At 38.7% G+C, this 15764-nt stretch overlaps 1 protein-coding gene across 14 annotated transcripts in view; it reads right to left on the bottom strand.

The window, feature by feature from the left end:
• Positions 1-15764, bottom strand: part of Esyt2 (extended synaptotagmin-like protein 2) — a 111653-nt gene that overhangs the window by 58127 nt on the left and 37762 nt on the right. For 13 of the 14 annotated variants that reach the window (XR_003950062.1, XR_003950063.1, XR_001780466.2 and 10 more), the window contains exons 2-6: positions 14938-14979; positions 13871-14005; positions 11606-11682; positions 8897-8969; positions 8599-8688 (exon numbers count right to left, since the gene is read on the bottom strand). Coding sequence is in view for 9 of the 14 variants with exons in the window: in XM_030246808.1 (XP_030102668.1) it covers positions 8599-8688; positions 8897-8969; positions 11606-11682; positions 13871-14005; positions 14938-14979 (417 nt within the window). In the remaining 5 variants the exon portion in view is untranslated. Of the gene's footprint in view, positions 1-8598; positions 8689-8896; positions 8970-11605; positions 11683-13447; positions 14006-14937; positions 14980-15764 lie in introns of those variants that run through there. The other variant, XM_017315131.1, reaches the window with a different exon arrangement.

Raw genomic sequence — 15764 nt, 5'->3', positions numbered from 1 at the left:
CCTTTAGCACTTAAGACGGAGCAGGATTTCCTTATCTCAGCAAACTATTCTGATCTTACTAGAAAACCTAGATTGTGGAGCCTGGTGGCACATACTTTTGTCACAGCACTTGAAAACAAAGGCAGGTGGATCTCTGATTCGAGGTCAGCCTGGTCTTTAGAGTGAGTTCCAGAACAGTCAAGGCTACACAGAGAAACTAGGTCTCAAACAAAACAAAACAAAACAAAACAAAACAAACAAGCCAAAAAACCCAGACAAACAAACAAAACCCCAAAACACCTGGACACCCACAGGGCAAAAGATTTAAAAGGACATTATGTAGTTTCATTATGAAGGCAAGAGCTTATGGCTGAAAATATCACTTATTTACATCCTTGAACATGGAGAGTTCAAACTGGTGCCCAACTAGAAAAAGGTCCTGTAACGAGCCACAAGAGAAGACTAATCATCAGCCTCATCCAGCTACAAACCCTGACAGCTACAACAGCAACCAGCCTGCAAGATCTAGTGGTGCAATGTTGACAAAAAGCATCATGAAAGGAACCAACCACTTTTTGGTTGGATTTAGATCCACTCCCTGAAATATATAACCCACACCTGATACTGTTAAGGTAGCCGAGAACCTGAAACCTAGGGGAAAGCCTACCACTGCTATTTTGCCAAATGATCATAGCAATAAAATGACTCCTAATGACACACTGCTATAACCATGGGTAAGTGCATCACTCAACCTTCCTCAAAGACGCTTCCTACAGAAGCTGTTAATTAACACAGAACCCACAACTAGACAACATGCAGACAGTGAAGCGTTCAGTCTCAAACTGGATGTCTTTATCCAACCCCCTCCTCCCTCACAACTTAGGCACTAAGAGTAAGCTGAAAAGGTGTAAGAGCAGAGGTGTAGATGACTCCAAGAAAACAGCATCTTCCAGACACAAAAATGTTGATGCTCATATGAGCTCACAGAAACTACAACATGAAGAAGATCGGCAAAAGGTCAAGTCAGACAAAAATCTCAGTACAGTAAAAATGAAGTGAGCACAAAGTCCAGCCCTAATTAATGAAGAAGCTATTTGCAATTGATTCCTGCTGGGAGAGGGAAAATAAGTTTTCTTCAAAAAAATGACCCAAAACAGGCCTCATGTTTAAGATCAACACAAAAATGGACTTCATGGGGGGTTGTTTTGTGTTTGCTTTTGTTGCTGTTGTCATTGTTTGGCATTTTTGTCTTTTTAATTTTGTTTCATTGGTTTTCTTTCTTTTTCTTAAGAGACAGAGAAAACAAAGTTGAGTAGGAAGGTGTGGAGAGTCTGGAAAGACTTGGGGTAGGAGAAAGTATAAAACCAAAATATATGAAAAAAATTAAAATTTAATAAAAGATTAAAATATACCCGATAAAATAAAATTAAAGGGCATTCATGACACAATTTTATGATTTAGTTATAAAAGCCCTTTCTGTTGGTCACAAATCTACTTTAGGAAACAAAAACATACCAGTAATGTACTATAAAACGTGTGCTTTTAATTCAAGTTAAAATCTAAATGCTTTATATGTGTTCTTACCGGAGGCACCTATTTATGGTAGTACTGTACAGAGAGATATGGGTCAAAGAAGCCATACAGACTCTAAGAGAGGATTAGTTTATTGAGGGGACACATATAGAAGCTTCTAAATAAGACTAGGTGAGACCAGTATAATTAAGAGAACAATTTCTTAGAAAAATGAAACACTTTAGTTCCAAGTTTCCCAGGCATAGTTTATATGTCACTATCCTGTTTATGACAGTCTTTGGAGGAGAAGCATTAAATTTAATCATATGCATTTATTTTTTTAAGATTTATTCTTTAAAAATGTCATGCATATATATGCCCAATGTATCTTAAGCATATCCATCCCCAACTCCATCTCAGTATAGTCTTAGCAGTATTAAGTAGAAGAGTTCTAAACATTTTGAAAATTAACAATCCTTTTAATAGTATTTGTTTATGTTATCATTATTTAAGAATGTAATGATGCATACTTGAGATTTGCATTATAATGAGATTTTATTAGGGACCTAAGTAGCTATGAGACATTTTTGGATCTATTAAATACTTGGCTGAGACAAAGACAGACGTTCGAAAAGCCAGGATAAAACTAATTTTAGCTGGTGTTTTGGGACCTGTTAAAACAGGGACTAACTTTAGCTAAAAAGAACTTCAACTGCCACCAGAATTATGCTACAGACAAAATGGAAATGAAAACTTACAAAATAAAGACACAAAATACAGTAACAATAAATGTCACAAGCCACTTCCTGCCAATAAGGAAGATTCTGGCTATGGGTGTGTTTCAAGAACTAGGGCTAGGTGAGGATGGGAAAGTAAGAATGTAAGCATGTTTGTGCACAAGGATGAATATGGAGAAATAAATGTATGAGTTTATGCATAAAAAACAAATTAAGAGCAGCAGAGAGGAATGTTAGAAAGGAAAAGTGTGTATAAGAAAGAATGAGCTTGGGAGAAAAGTGAATGTGAAAAATGAGTAGGCAGAGAGAAGATCTAGCATGAAAACACAGCATGCCAGAGTGTGCATATATGAGCATTAATAGTGATTTTTAACTTGACAGATCTACAATTACCTAGGAGGCAAACATCTGGGAATGCCTCTGAAGGATTATCTCAATTATGTTAATAGAGGTGGGAAGACCTGCCCTAGATGTGATGGCATCATTCCATAAGCCAGAGTTCTAAACTGAATTAAAAAAAAAAAGCTATTTAAATACAACTATCTGTCTCTTGCTGTTTCCTGGTTGTGGAGGCAATGTAACCAGCCCCTTCACACTCCTGCTGCTAAGACTTCTCCATTCTGATGGAATGAACTTTCAAACTGGGAGCTGAAATCAACCTTTCCCCATAAATTGCTTTTGTCAGGGTTATGAACATAGTCAGAGGAAAAGTGACTAATGGAGAGTGTGAGGAAAAGAAAGGTTACACACTTGGGTGAGGGGAGTGTGTAAATGAGCACAACAAGGGTCTGTCTGTAGCTATGAGGATAAGCGTAAAGGAAAGTCAATGTTAGAAAACGAGTAGGTTTCTGAGCCGGGCAGTGGTGGCTCACACCTTTAGTCCCAGCACTTGGGAGGCAGGGGCAGAAAGTTTCTGAGTTTGAGGCCAGCCTGGTCTACAGAGTGAGTTCCAGGACAGCCAGGGCTATACAGAGAGACCCTGTCTCCAAAACAAAACAAAACAAAACAAAAAAGAAAGTGAGTAGGTTTCTTAATTACTTTTAGTTGCTGTGAGGAGAGACCCTGACCAAGGCAACTATTAAAAGAAACATTTAATGGGGAATCACAGTTCTAGAGGATCGGAGTCCACCGTCATCATGGTAACAATAGGGATACAGGCATGGAGCTGAGAGCTTACATCCCAACTGCAGAGAGAGCTAAATGGGAATGGTGTGAGTGTTTGAAACCTCAAAGCCCAGCATCAATGGACATACTTCCTAATCCTTATCATTGGTACAACCAAACAGTTCTACCAATTGGGGGAACCACTCAAATCCATGAGCCTATGAGGGTCATTCTCATTCAAACCAGCACACCCCATGAGAAAGATCAGCTGCCAAAGTGCAGGTGTTTGTGAACACAAGTATGTGAGAGCAAGATATAGAACAGTGCAAGTGAGCACGTGAGAGAGTGTATATGTGAGAAGGGGTGAGCTCATGAGGACACAAGGAAAGAAGAACAAGAGGAATGCAATCATAGCAGCTCTTTGAGAAGCATCCTTTGAAAGGCAAATCTCTGGTCCTTCCTGATCTCCCTAAAAACTCATGTCAGGACAATGAAAGCCAGGGCCTCTGGATGACTAAAGATCTCTAATCAATAAGCTAAGGCATATGTGAAATGTGTGTTCCCAAACACAGCAAGCTCATCTCTGAGCTGTGGCAGAATGAAGCACAATGCAGAATACTGTCCATGCTTATGAAAGAATGTCATGTTTTACCTGGAACAACAAAGTATGTGCACAAATTTCATGAAAACCACAGAGATGAGCCATTGAGATGCCAAGTCTGAGGACCTGGAACCTATGGTAGGAGAGAACTGAGCCCTATAACTTGCCGTCTGACTTTGACATGTGTACCACTGTGTGCACGCGCGCGCGCGCGCACACACACACACACACACACACACACACACACACACACACGTGTACACACACACACTAAATTAATGTTAAAAAAGAAACCAAGAGGTGTTCTTCTCTACTACTGTAAGACGGGACTGTCTGAGGGATGTAGTAAAGCTGATAGTGTTACAACAGCAACTGACCCTAATCAATTGGCAGTTCTCAGGCATGTCATTTGGGAAGTTCGTTACACAGGCAAGCTGATGGCTGGCTCCACAAGTCTTCAGTGGGGTTTTACTCCATGTTTTTATTAAGTAGCTTTAGGCTGACAGTAAAGCTAAAGAATATCTTCCTTATGTTTTAAAGCCTCATGACTTAGGCAAGAAAAAGAAAGAAAAACCTGCAAAGAGCACTACTCTGATGGCACAGGAAAGCTGAGTCGTTAGGGCCCAACCAAGTGACATGGTTTCTCTGAGGCAACTCTGAAGGAGACAGAAGCAGTCTGAATGAAGATTGAGCCCCACAGGAGCTGGTGAGACAATTCATGCTAGACTCCAAAGAAATGCTGAAGACCAAGAGTGAGTGAACCAGAGATCCACAGAACAGGGGCATGGAAACCAACGTAGGCCCTGTATCTATACATCGGCATTTCGTACACATCAGGCCAGAAAGAACACTTCCTGTAGGGCTGTGGCCAGGAAGGAGAGCAGCTGACAGTGTAGATGGGCACAAGGAAAGCCTTGCAGTAAGTTCCTTTGGGGACTGTGGCAGGGTACATTTCTAGGCTTAGTCTATCCTACAGAAGAACTACAGCATACACTCAGCATTGGTAAGGAAAGCAGCCAGGGAAAGTTCTACCTTGAAACTCAGGATGCTACAAGGCTATGGAAGGTGTGCAAAACTGTCCAAATAATGAATGACACCAAACTATAGGTTTCACAGGATCAGAGCAAACTCAGCATAAGAAATAACCTTGGACTACTTAAGGTGTGGTTTGAATCTATAGGTCTGTCTGCAGACTTGTCTGCAAGAATGGTAGAATGAGCCTCTGTACTACAACTCTCTCAATCCCAGACTTGGTCTATCCAGACGGGGGAGGGGGAGAGAGAGGGGAACACACAGATCACAGATATGGTCTGGAAAACTAAGGCTCTTCTTGGAGGGAGAGAAGGAAGCAAAAGCTATGGTCACTCAATCTGTCACACTACACTGCCTTTCCACTGGCTCCAAAAGTCAGTTAGCCATTACAGTGCACTGTCTTCCTCTAGTTGCAAAAAAATTCAAACTCCTGGTTCTAACTGGTTCTGAGAGTCAACTGTACAATAAACATAATTTCTACATTTAAGAAATTCCTCTCCTTCACTGCCTTTACTTAAAATACGTTAAGTTCTGGGATTCTAGCCCAGTAAGGTTCAAATTCTTATTATAACTCTAAAAGGAAGATAGTTCTACTTGACAAAGAAATCCCCTTCACTTGGCTGAAATCCGTCTCCAAAGAAAACCACATGGAGCAAGCCTCAGTTGCTCTGTGGAGGACTTCTGGAAAAGACCTGCTTTTATAACTTGTTCTTTTGGGGTTAACTGAAGACTCTGAAAACACCTTGTGAACAAAAGTTCCTGAAGAGGGGCTGGAGAGATGGCTCACCGGTTAAGAGCATTAACTGCTCTTTCAGAGGTCATGAGTTCAATTCCCAGCAACTACATGGTGGCTCACAACCATCTGTAATGGGGTCTGATGCCCTCTTCTGGTGTGTCTGAAGACAGCTACAGTGTACTTGTCATATATATAAAAAATAAATAAATAAAAATCTTTTAAAAAGAAAAAAAAAGTAAAGGTTTGCTATGTGCTTTTAAGAGCACAGACATTCAATTGTGAGTTACGGTATAGTGTCACTCTCTGTCACAGACAGGAGACTGGGACTTAGAGAAATGGCACAGAAAGACAAGGAGAAACCAGGCAGTGCAAAGCTGTCGCCGAGACCCCACACTGCAGTGCTCCCTGTCTCCAAACCCTACCTCCAATACTCCACTTGGGACTGTTCACTTGGCTTCAAACTTCATCATGTCAAGAATTTTCAAGGGTCACTCCACAAGTATCACATTATCAAAACTAATTAAACAAACTAGAAGGCAGAAAACAAGAAACTGTTTAATACAAGTCTCTGGCACTTGTTTCTGAATCATCTGGGCAGAAAAAACAAAAAACAAAAAAAACCAGTAAAACTAAAAAGCCCTTCTGGTTGTATTTTTCACCAGACTCAGGAAGAATTATTTGGCAGCTAACAGCAATAAGTTCTCATATTTTCCAGCTGAAAGTAACTGAAGAAAATTCCCTTCCCTCTAAAGCATGCTCAGTAGCTTTGTTCACCATATAAGGAAAAGGCTGGCTGAACATTTCAACTTCATCCCTTTCTTCTAGGCATTGCAACAGCAGTTGTGAGCTAATGCTGCAACTTATTTTACAAGTGCCTTCATCTGAGGAAGAACAAAACTATGAAAGAGCACAGTTAAGTCCTGAGGAAGACTTGAGGTCTTGATTTCGTTTTTGTAAGGGATAGGATTTTTATGTTAAGAATATTTCCAAAGACAAATAAAGTTTTTAGCAACTTATTAAAGAACATTTTAAATATGCACTAATGGAGTCAGTTTTTACATAAACTGCTTTCTGGAAAAAAAAAACTGGTAGGAGGAAAAAAAAGATGTATTTTAAATCTTTTATAGATTTATTTCTCAAAATTTTAATAAAGTAAAAGTTAATGTATTCCTTGAAAACATTTGGAAGTGTAATGTACACTATCTACTTGAACACATGAAAGTAGGAAAGAGAAGACGATACTGCTGAAGGCAGCTGTGCAATCTTCTGCACAAAGCACTGCCCACGCTGCACTTGGTCTGGCCTAGGCATACTGTCTTTTTAAAACCAAGTAACAATTTTCAGTGGGTCTTCTGAGCCAAATGACACATTTAAATTACACATGATGTTAGTAGCGCCTCCCCAGGAAACCTGCCAAGTTTCATAAGCAGTATCCCGCCAAAGAAGCAGCTCATCTACACCCCCTGGACTCTGGGAAGAGATGTGCCCTTCACTTTAGTACTTATGGCCTCTGCTGTACAACTTCCAAAACTACAGTGGGTACTTGTCCTGGAAGACAGAATCTTTCCAGAAATAAGTGACACAAAGTGGCTTAAGATAGAATTCTGGAGAAAAGGAAAAAAAGAAAACTGGAGGACACAGTTACTATTTTGCTTCCAAGGGCAGTGAGTCCCTGTGGTTGGAACTTGGGATGCACAGTTAGGCAGTGGAGAAATGTGGCCAGAATGAGAGCGCTTAGGTTTTGAGTGCAGCAGAGAGCTTGTCTACCTAGCATGCACAAAGCCCTGACTTCAAGTCTCAGCATTAAAAAAAAAAAAAAGGAAGAAAAAAGCAGGCACTGAAGGTAGCACTAATCATTGGCTGCAGGACTCAGGAAAGGGTAAGAAATAGCTTTACTTTCCTGTTTTCATTCTAATAATAATGCTTAACAAGCACAAGGCATTTACAACAATAATGAAAAGAAATACAATCTAAAAATATGAATTGACATCATGCTTAGCCAAGTATTAAAAGGTCAATAAAAATTACATTTAAAAGCACAACACGGCTGGTGAGATGGCTCAGTGGGTAAGAGCACCCGACTGCTCTTCCGAAGGTCCAAAGTTCAAATCCCAGCAACCACATGGTGGCTCACAACCATCCGCAACAAGATCTGACTCCCTCTTCTGGAGTGTCTGAAGACAGCTACAGTGTACTTACATATAATAAATAAATAAATCTTTAAAAAAAAAAAAAGCACAACACATAGAGCTGTACATGTAGCTCATCAAATACTGCCCCCAACCCTATCAAAGAAGGTATATGTATCTCAGGAGGCGAGTCAGAGGGAGACTTATAGACATGGCATTACCTTAAAGTGTTTAGGGATATAAAATCTGTACCAGACTAATCTGGTTCTATGCCAAAGCTCCAATACTTAATTGTTGTGTGGCTTACATGAATAGACCTCTTAATGTCAGCTCCAGGTCAGTACAAGGAAGCAATATTTAGCTTTAGAAGTATGAGGATTAAATAAGCAAATGGTATAAAATCATACTTAGCAACAGGCCAAATGTATCCTCAACTTACTTAGCTAAAAATGATTTTCCTAACTTCCACAAACATTTTTTTACTCAGGAAAGACCATTGTTTATCAAGAGATAAAACCCTCACTTGAGGCATACAGAAGTTAAAGACTCTGAGATAAATATACCTTCTTTGATGGTGTTGGGGGCAGTATTTGATGAGCTACATGTACAGCTCTATGTGTTGTGCTTTTAAATGTAATTTTTATTGACCATGCATCAGATAGGGAAGAGTGAAGGGCAGAATTTTGATCCTCCATTCTATCCTTCTGCATATCCATGTTACTGCCAAGAGAGGAAAGATAGACATGACATCATGAAATGTCTACTTACTGGTTTCCTAAGGAAGAAGATGGACAAAGCTCCAACTAAAGGCATGTCTCCAATCAGGGGCTCCAGTATCACCCGCATTGTCCCATGGATCTGAACTCAGACAGGAAACCACAAGTCAGAAAACATAGCTCTTCAAAGTCACTTGGTGACTTTTAAGCACATAGCTTTACACTTTATTCAACTACAACCACAAATAGAAAATTACTTCAAATACCTTCCTAGCTAATAAAAACTCCACAGCTTTTCTTTCTGAATACAGTCTAGAAAACTCTAAAATGAAAATTTGAAAAAAACTTACCTGAATACTTTTCACACCAGCTCTACAAAAATATCTTTTGATCTCCAAATCAATCTCACAATTTCCTACAAAACTAGCACAGAAAAATTCTGCATTACATAAAGTGAGTGGAATTAATCATCCTCTTAGCTATCTATTAAGATTAGGCATTGCAAAGTACATAATCAGACAAAATGATGGTAAAATAGACATACTCATACTGTAGGCAAAGCCGATTGAAAATGTAGCCAAAACAAACAAACAAAAATAAAATGGATGAGGAGAGAGCTCAGTTGGTAGACCAGCACAGAAGAGGCTCTGGGTTTAACACACAGTCTTCCACAAGTCAGGCATGAAGGATACCCTGGATTCTTAGCACTCAAAGGAATAACCAGGAGAATGGCATCATCCTTATCTACAGAGAGCTCAGATCCTAGCTCAAAAAACAAAAATTTTGAAAGCATGTAAACATGTACTTTCCAAGAAAAATATGAATAACAATGTGTTATTTATTTCTGAAGCATTCCTTAGATGGAAGGTGTTTTTATGTGTATAAAAAAACCTTTGTTTAAAACACAACAAAGGTTATTCTGGCAACAGTAGATCTCACCACCTTTTTCCTTAGTTACAAAAATCCTCACTAGGGATATGTTCTATTACCTGGGCTTCGTGTGGAAGAGGAAGTGCCTAGCCTCACAGAGAATTGAAGTGCCAGGGTTGGGGGAGATACCCAGAGGGGGCTTCCCACCCGTCCAGAGAAGGGGAGGAGGAGGGGTGACCGGGAGAAAGGCAGTAGTCAGGATATAAAGTAAATAAGTAAAATAAATAAATTAAATTAAAAGAAAAACTGTCATAATTTTTTAATTCCTTATAAACATAAAGACTAACACATGTTTTCTTTCTTTCCTAATTCTTACCTTCGTCTCTATCTTGCTGCCAGTGTAGTTGAGGTCTTTGACTAAAGCACACAACAGAGCAGAGTACTTGTGCTAGTTAAGCTGCTAACTTAACTGAGATCCATTAAAGAAGTTACTCAAATAGTGTACTCAATGCTACCACAACGAATGAACACAAGGTGTCTATCCCTACGGAGCTGGCAGGCCACCTCATGACAGGCCTTACACAGGTGACCACCGTGGAGCTCCTATCCAGGCCTGCTGACAAACCTTCCAGAGCACGGGTAACAGAAGATACACAAGTGGACCTGCTCTTTTATTCTGCTGACGACAATGATGTCAATGATTTACACAGCTATCAAATACCTTAAAAATGAAGACTTTCCCATAGTAAAGACACTCAACATTTCTTTCTAAAATAAGAGTAACTGGTAAAAAGTCTATACAATTATTAATATTAGTGTATTTTTGAAATTTACAAATGATAAAAAAATTATTCTTAGTCTAGCCTCAGAAAAGAGGATTGAACTTCTAGTAGCCATCTGCCTTGTTTACTCTGAAAGACTTTCACTGATGTCTAGGGCTCACTACTTTGGACTAGGCTGGCTGACCATATCATCGGAGATCCTCTCGTCTCTGCTTTCTCCATCCTGGGACTACTAATGCACCACCATGCTCATTTCCTTAGTGGGGGTGGGGACTGAACAAAGCAACCATTTTACCAATCACCTATCAATTTATTGTGTTACAAGTGAGATTGTCTTTACTTCCTTTCAGGTCTTTCCATTGTTGATGTACGGAAATGCAACTGATGTAACTGCGTTTTGCTACTTTGCTGAATTCATTTTAGTTTTAAGAGGTTTGTTTTAAAACACAGGTTCTTACTCTGTAGCCCTGGCTGGTTTGGAACTCAAATGTCGTCCAGTCACCTCTAAAGTGCTGGGATTAATGCCATCACACCTGGCTTTAAAACTTTCTGTAATTTTTTTTTTCCTGTAAGGTCTAATTATTTGTAAACACTGCTTTTCAATTAAGATTCCTAGGTTGAACTTATTTTTTTAAAAAACCATGTAAGAATACTGAACTTTGTTAAATGCACCTTCTGTATTAACAGAGAAATCCACAAAGGTGCCCTACTACTACAGCACTTTCTTCTTAAAATAAAATAGTGTATTTTACAGATTGGTTTTCATATCTGAGTCACATTTGTATTCTGAGAATAAATTCTACCTGATGATGGCATATAATCTATGCTACTTGATTCAACTTGCTAATATTTTGTTGAAGAGTTTTATATTAAGGTTCATAAGAATTATTTATTATAGTTTTCTTATAGAGTATATAATTTCCTTTAATCAATACATTTTTAGAAATTTATCTTATTTTATGTGTATGGGTGTTTGCCTGCACATATGTCTGTGTACCTGGCATGTGTCCATGGAGGCCAGAAAAGGGCACTGGATTCCCTGGGGCTGGGGTTACAGATCTTGTGAGCTGCTATGTGGGTGCCAGGAATCAAACCCAGTTGTCTGGAAGAGTAGTAGCAAGTGCTCTTAGCTGCTGAGACAGCTCTCCAGCCACATTACATCTAATGAATGATGGTATCCAGACTGTTAGCACTGAGACAGCTCTCCAGCCACATCACATCTAATGAATGATGGTATCCAGACTGTGAGCAACTCAAAGGTTGTTAAAATGTAGACCTGGAAGAATTTAGTTAAATTACAATGAAGAAAAGCCAAGACATTTATTTTATCCTTCGTCTTATACATATTGCTAAATGAACACTATGTGTCAGTAGCCATGGCAAAACATAACACAAATAAAAACTTACCTAATCTGAAGGTCCAGAATAATTTGTCTTTTGTCTACATTTTCAGTATAAACCTTAACACCATTGACTCTCAGGGGCTGAAACAGAAATAGCTTAATTTAAAACAGAAGAAGGCTTAGAAGCAAACAACCCTAACAATAAAGCAACAGACATGATAAGGACAAGTTAAGCACTAGATTATAATTCTGGTTTTATAACACAGTTTAAATTGACAATTTATTTAGCTTGTATTCTCAGTTTTCTATCTGTGAGATATAAATAATAGTAGCATCCATGTGAGGTGAGGACTCAGTAACATGGGTAGTGCTGTGTTAGTGGATGTAATGAATACATCTGCTTTTACTATGACGTCCCCTTTGCCTCATCTCTTCCGATTTAATCTGATCCTTTTCTTTTACTCTACCCTTATTAATACTTTCCATTATTTTAAATTTATGTTTTACAAGTTTTCTGTTTAAATTTTCCCAAAAATTGAACTTATTTATCTATTTAATGTGTGTGAGCACACTGTAGCTGTCTTCAGACATCCCAGAAGAGGGCATCAGATCCTATTACAGATGGTTGTGAGCTACCATGTGGTTGCTGGGAATTGAACTCAGGACCTCTGGAAGAACAGTCAGTGCTCTTAACTGCTGAGCCATCTCTCCAGCCAAAAAATTGGACTTCTGAGTACATAAAAAAGATAAGGTATAGTTGAGTGTGGTACTGCAAGCCTATAACCAGAACACTTATGCTGAAACATGGGATTGGCAGTTCAAGGCCAGTCTAGGCTAAAAAGTGAGACTCCTGTCTCAAAAGAATACTTAATATACGGTAAAGATAATTGAATATGCAACCACAAAAGACAGATCATAAAATATTTTTATTTTTAATTAAGACTTATTTTTCTTATGTGCATGCTGGGGCCATAAAAGAATGTCAGATCTTCTGAGTTGGATCTATAGGTGACAGTAAACTGGCTGTTATGAGTTCTAGGAATCAAACCTGGATCCTCTAGAAGGACTCTGAACCACTGAACTATCTCCCTAGTCTACAAGCTGTATTGGAAGACCAGTCTGTGCTTCATAGCAAGACTGTCTCAAGAGGCCAAAACATAGACACAGACACACAGAAAGAGAAGGAGAGGGAGCGAGAGGGGGAAACAGAGAGGGAAAGAGAGAGGGAGACGGAAAGGGAAAGAGACATAAAAGGAGGGAACTAGTTGGAAATAAAAAGTGCGTCAATAGTAAGGGGAAGAGGATAGAGATGGTCATGAAGGAATGAATATGGTACAATACATGCATGAAATATGGTACAAGCATGAAATGGTCAAAACGTTTAAAAAGTAATAGTACATATAAATAAAAAACCTCAATGTTGTCTTAAAATAATTATCATACGCTAGAATTTTTATTTAATCATAAAATTTTCTACAATAAATATGTATCAAGAAATAATTTCTCATCTAACTTTTAGAAAATACTCAAAAACAAAGAATATGGACAAAATCAAAGTCAATAATTTATATAAAAATATTTGTTTAAACATGTATACACACACACACAGAGAGCTTCTCTATACACTGATACACACAGAGATGTATGCATATATATATATATATATATACACACACACACACACACATATATACACACACACATATATATATATATACACACATACATTACATCACATACATACATACATACATACATACATACATACATACATACATACATTTGTTAAGGCTAATAAACTGTATTTAAAATTGTCACTATTTTTAAAAAGTCAAAACAGGGCTGGAAAATGGCTCAATGGTTAAGACCAATGTTGCTCTTCCAGAGGCTTGACTTTGGTTCTTACCGTCCACATTAGGCATTTGTAGAAATGCCTGTAACTCTATCTCCAGGGGCTCTGATTATCATCTTCTGGCCTCCATGAATACCTGCATGCATGTATAGCATATTCTCACACAGACACACATATACATACATAAAAATAAAAATTAATTTTAAAAAGTTAAAAAGAAACAACAAAATATAAAGAATAGCACAATGAGAGTGAGGCAACAAGCCCACATCCCAAAAAGCACAAAAAGTTGTTGGGAAGAAGAATCTAAGAAATCTGTTGACTTTCCAATTGGTCTCCTAAAGATCAATTTCCTTCAGAGCCTTAGAGTGGTTACATGCGTTCTCAGCAATCCTACTGTGTGCATGAGGAAGGGCAGAACTGAGCTGCTGACCCACATCCACTGCATAAGAAAGGGCACTGAAAGACAGAACTGACCTGCTGACCCACATCCACTTTTGTGAAGCTGAAGGTGCTGAGGTGAGCATTTGCTCCACGCACAGCTGGCTCTATGGTTTCTCGAAAGAGCTTCTCGATAAACTGACAAATAAAGGGCCACATGTGCTTTACAGTCTGGAAGGAAAGGATCTCATATTAGGTAAATGCTATGATATACGATACATAATGTAGTTGAGTCACTAAGAAAGATTAAAATCATACAGTCTATTAGAGTCTGGCTTTGAAAACTAAAACAAAAGGAGAAATGGTCTTGTTATTCAAAATCAGTCCTGCAAAATGTGTTTTAAACATTAAGCATTTACTTCAACAATAAACTACTGATTAGCCAATATGCTGCAGATATTAGCTCTTTTATTTTTATTTAGCTATTCTGTTTAAACATGTCTACACATCTAATAATCACTAAAAGACCCATGGTTTCAATTGACTGTAGAAAAACTTAAGCTTCAGATAGGTCTTAGGCTGTGGCTAACTTAAGTGTGGCTCACTGACTCACTTGCTTCTTGACAAATGAGACCCTCAGTTTGATCTCAATACCACAATAAAAATAAACTCAACCCAATAACCACATATTAACTTGTGCTATAGGGTGATTCTTGTCTAGCTAGGGTTATCATATTGCCTTAGAGATGCTCAAAATACAAGTTAAGAGAGATTCAACCTAAAGCTTACTGAAACAAAAACATTCTTTAAAAGCTACTACAGATTGGTAATTTCTTGGGAGTTATTTTTCTCCTCATAATAATGTTTCCAGGATGATTGCTTGGGATTTCTATAAAGCAGATGTGAGCAGCCTCTATTCAAGAAAGAAGACATAAGGCCAGATGGCAATGCCATGCAAGCACACACATGAATCTTCTGAGGTCGATGACACAGCTCTTCTTCTCCTTAAAGGGAAGCCACACACTGCTTGCAACAGTCCTCTGGGGAGTGGAAGCCTGCTCATTGCAATCTGAACTCAATAATACTAACACAAATTTCCAAATATGGGAAGATAGTCTCTGGCCCTCTAATTCCCACAGAATACTTGAATATGCTAATCTTACCTTATTTAGCCATTCTGCTCTTTCAGTGTCTGGAAAATGAACCTGAGAGAGAAAACACACACACATGACTCAATGACTTCTGACAATCATAAACATAATGACCAATAGGCTATATAAAACTTCCTTAGAACACTCTGCTCTAAGGCTTTGGCATAGCCTCAGAGAGGAGAAAGTGAAATGTGCGGTACCTGACTTGCCACACTCTGGAGGGAGAGGGTTGGAGGCCCACAAATACCACCAGAGCCTTCTCTGCCTCACACCACCAAAGTGGGTACTCCTTAGCATTTGAAACATCAGAGTATAGAAAAATGTCTTTTAAAAGAATATCATCGGGCTGGTGATATGGCTCGGTGGGTAAGAGCACCCGACTGTTCTTCCAAAGGTCCGAAGTTCAAATCCCAGCAACCACATGGTAGCTCACAACCATCCATAATGAGATCTGACTCCCTCTTCTGGAGTGTCTGAAGACAGCTACAGTGTACTTACATAAAATATAAATAAATAAATCTTTAAAAAAATCATCATTTCCATCGTTCTGCTAGAAATCCTAAAAATCTAGACTCAGACTTCAAAATCCATCTCTCGTTTTTTGTTTTCCTTTCTTAGCCCTAGCCAGATGACTTCTACGCAAGCAAGGGTCATCTCCACCAGTCTGCCCTCTCCCAAATGCATACTGTGATCATAGCTCTCCACAGGCAAGGCCTACATACTGGAAAAGTGACTGAAAATGCAAAAAGAAACCTACTTTAAAAATAGGTAAAGAATGTTTTCTCTGTTGTTGAAGTTAAAATAAAACATTTTTGCAAAGGAAGCAAGGGCTGTTTTTG

This window comes from Mus musculus, chromosome 12 (genome assembly GCF_000001635.26).
Source record: "Mus musculus strain C57BL/6J chromosome 12, GRCm38.p6 C57BL/6J".
In the NCBI taxonomy this organism is placed as follows: Eukaryota; Metazoa; Chordata; class Mammalia; order Rodentia; family Muridae; genus Mus; species Mus musculus.
Note: the sequence above shows the minus strand (reverse complement) of the source record. Positions and strands in the feature narration are given on the sequence as shown.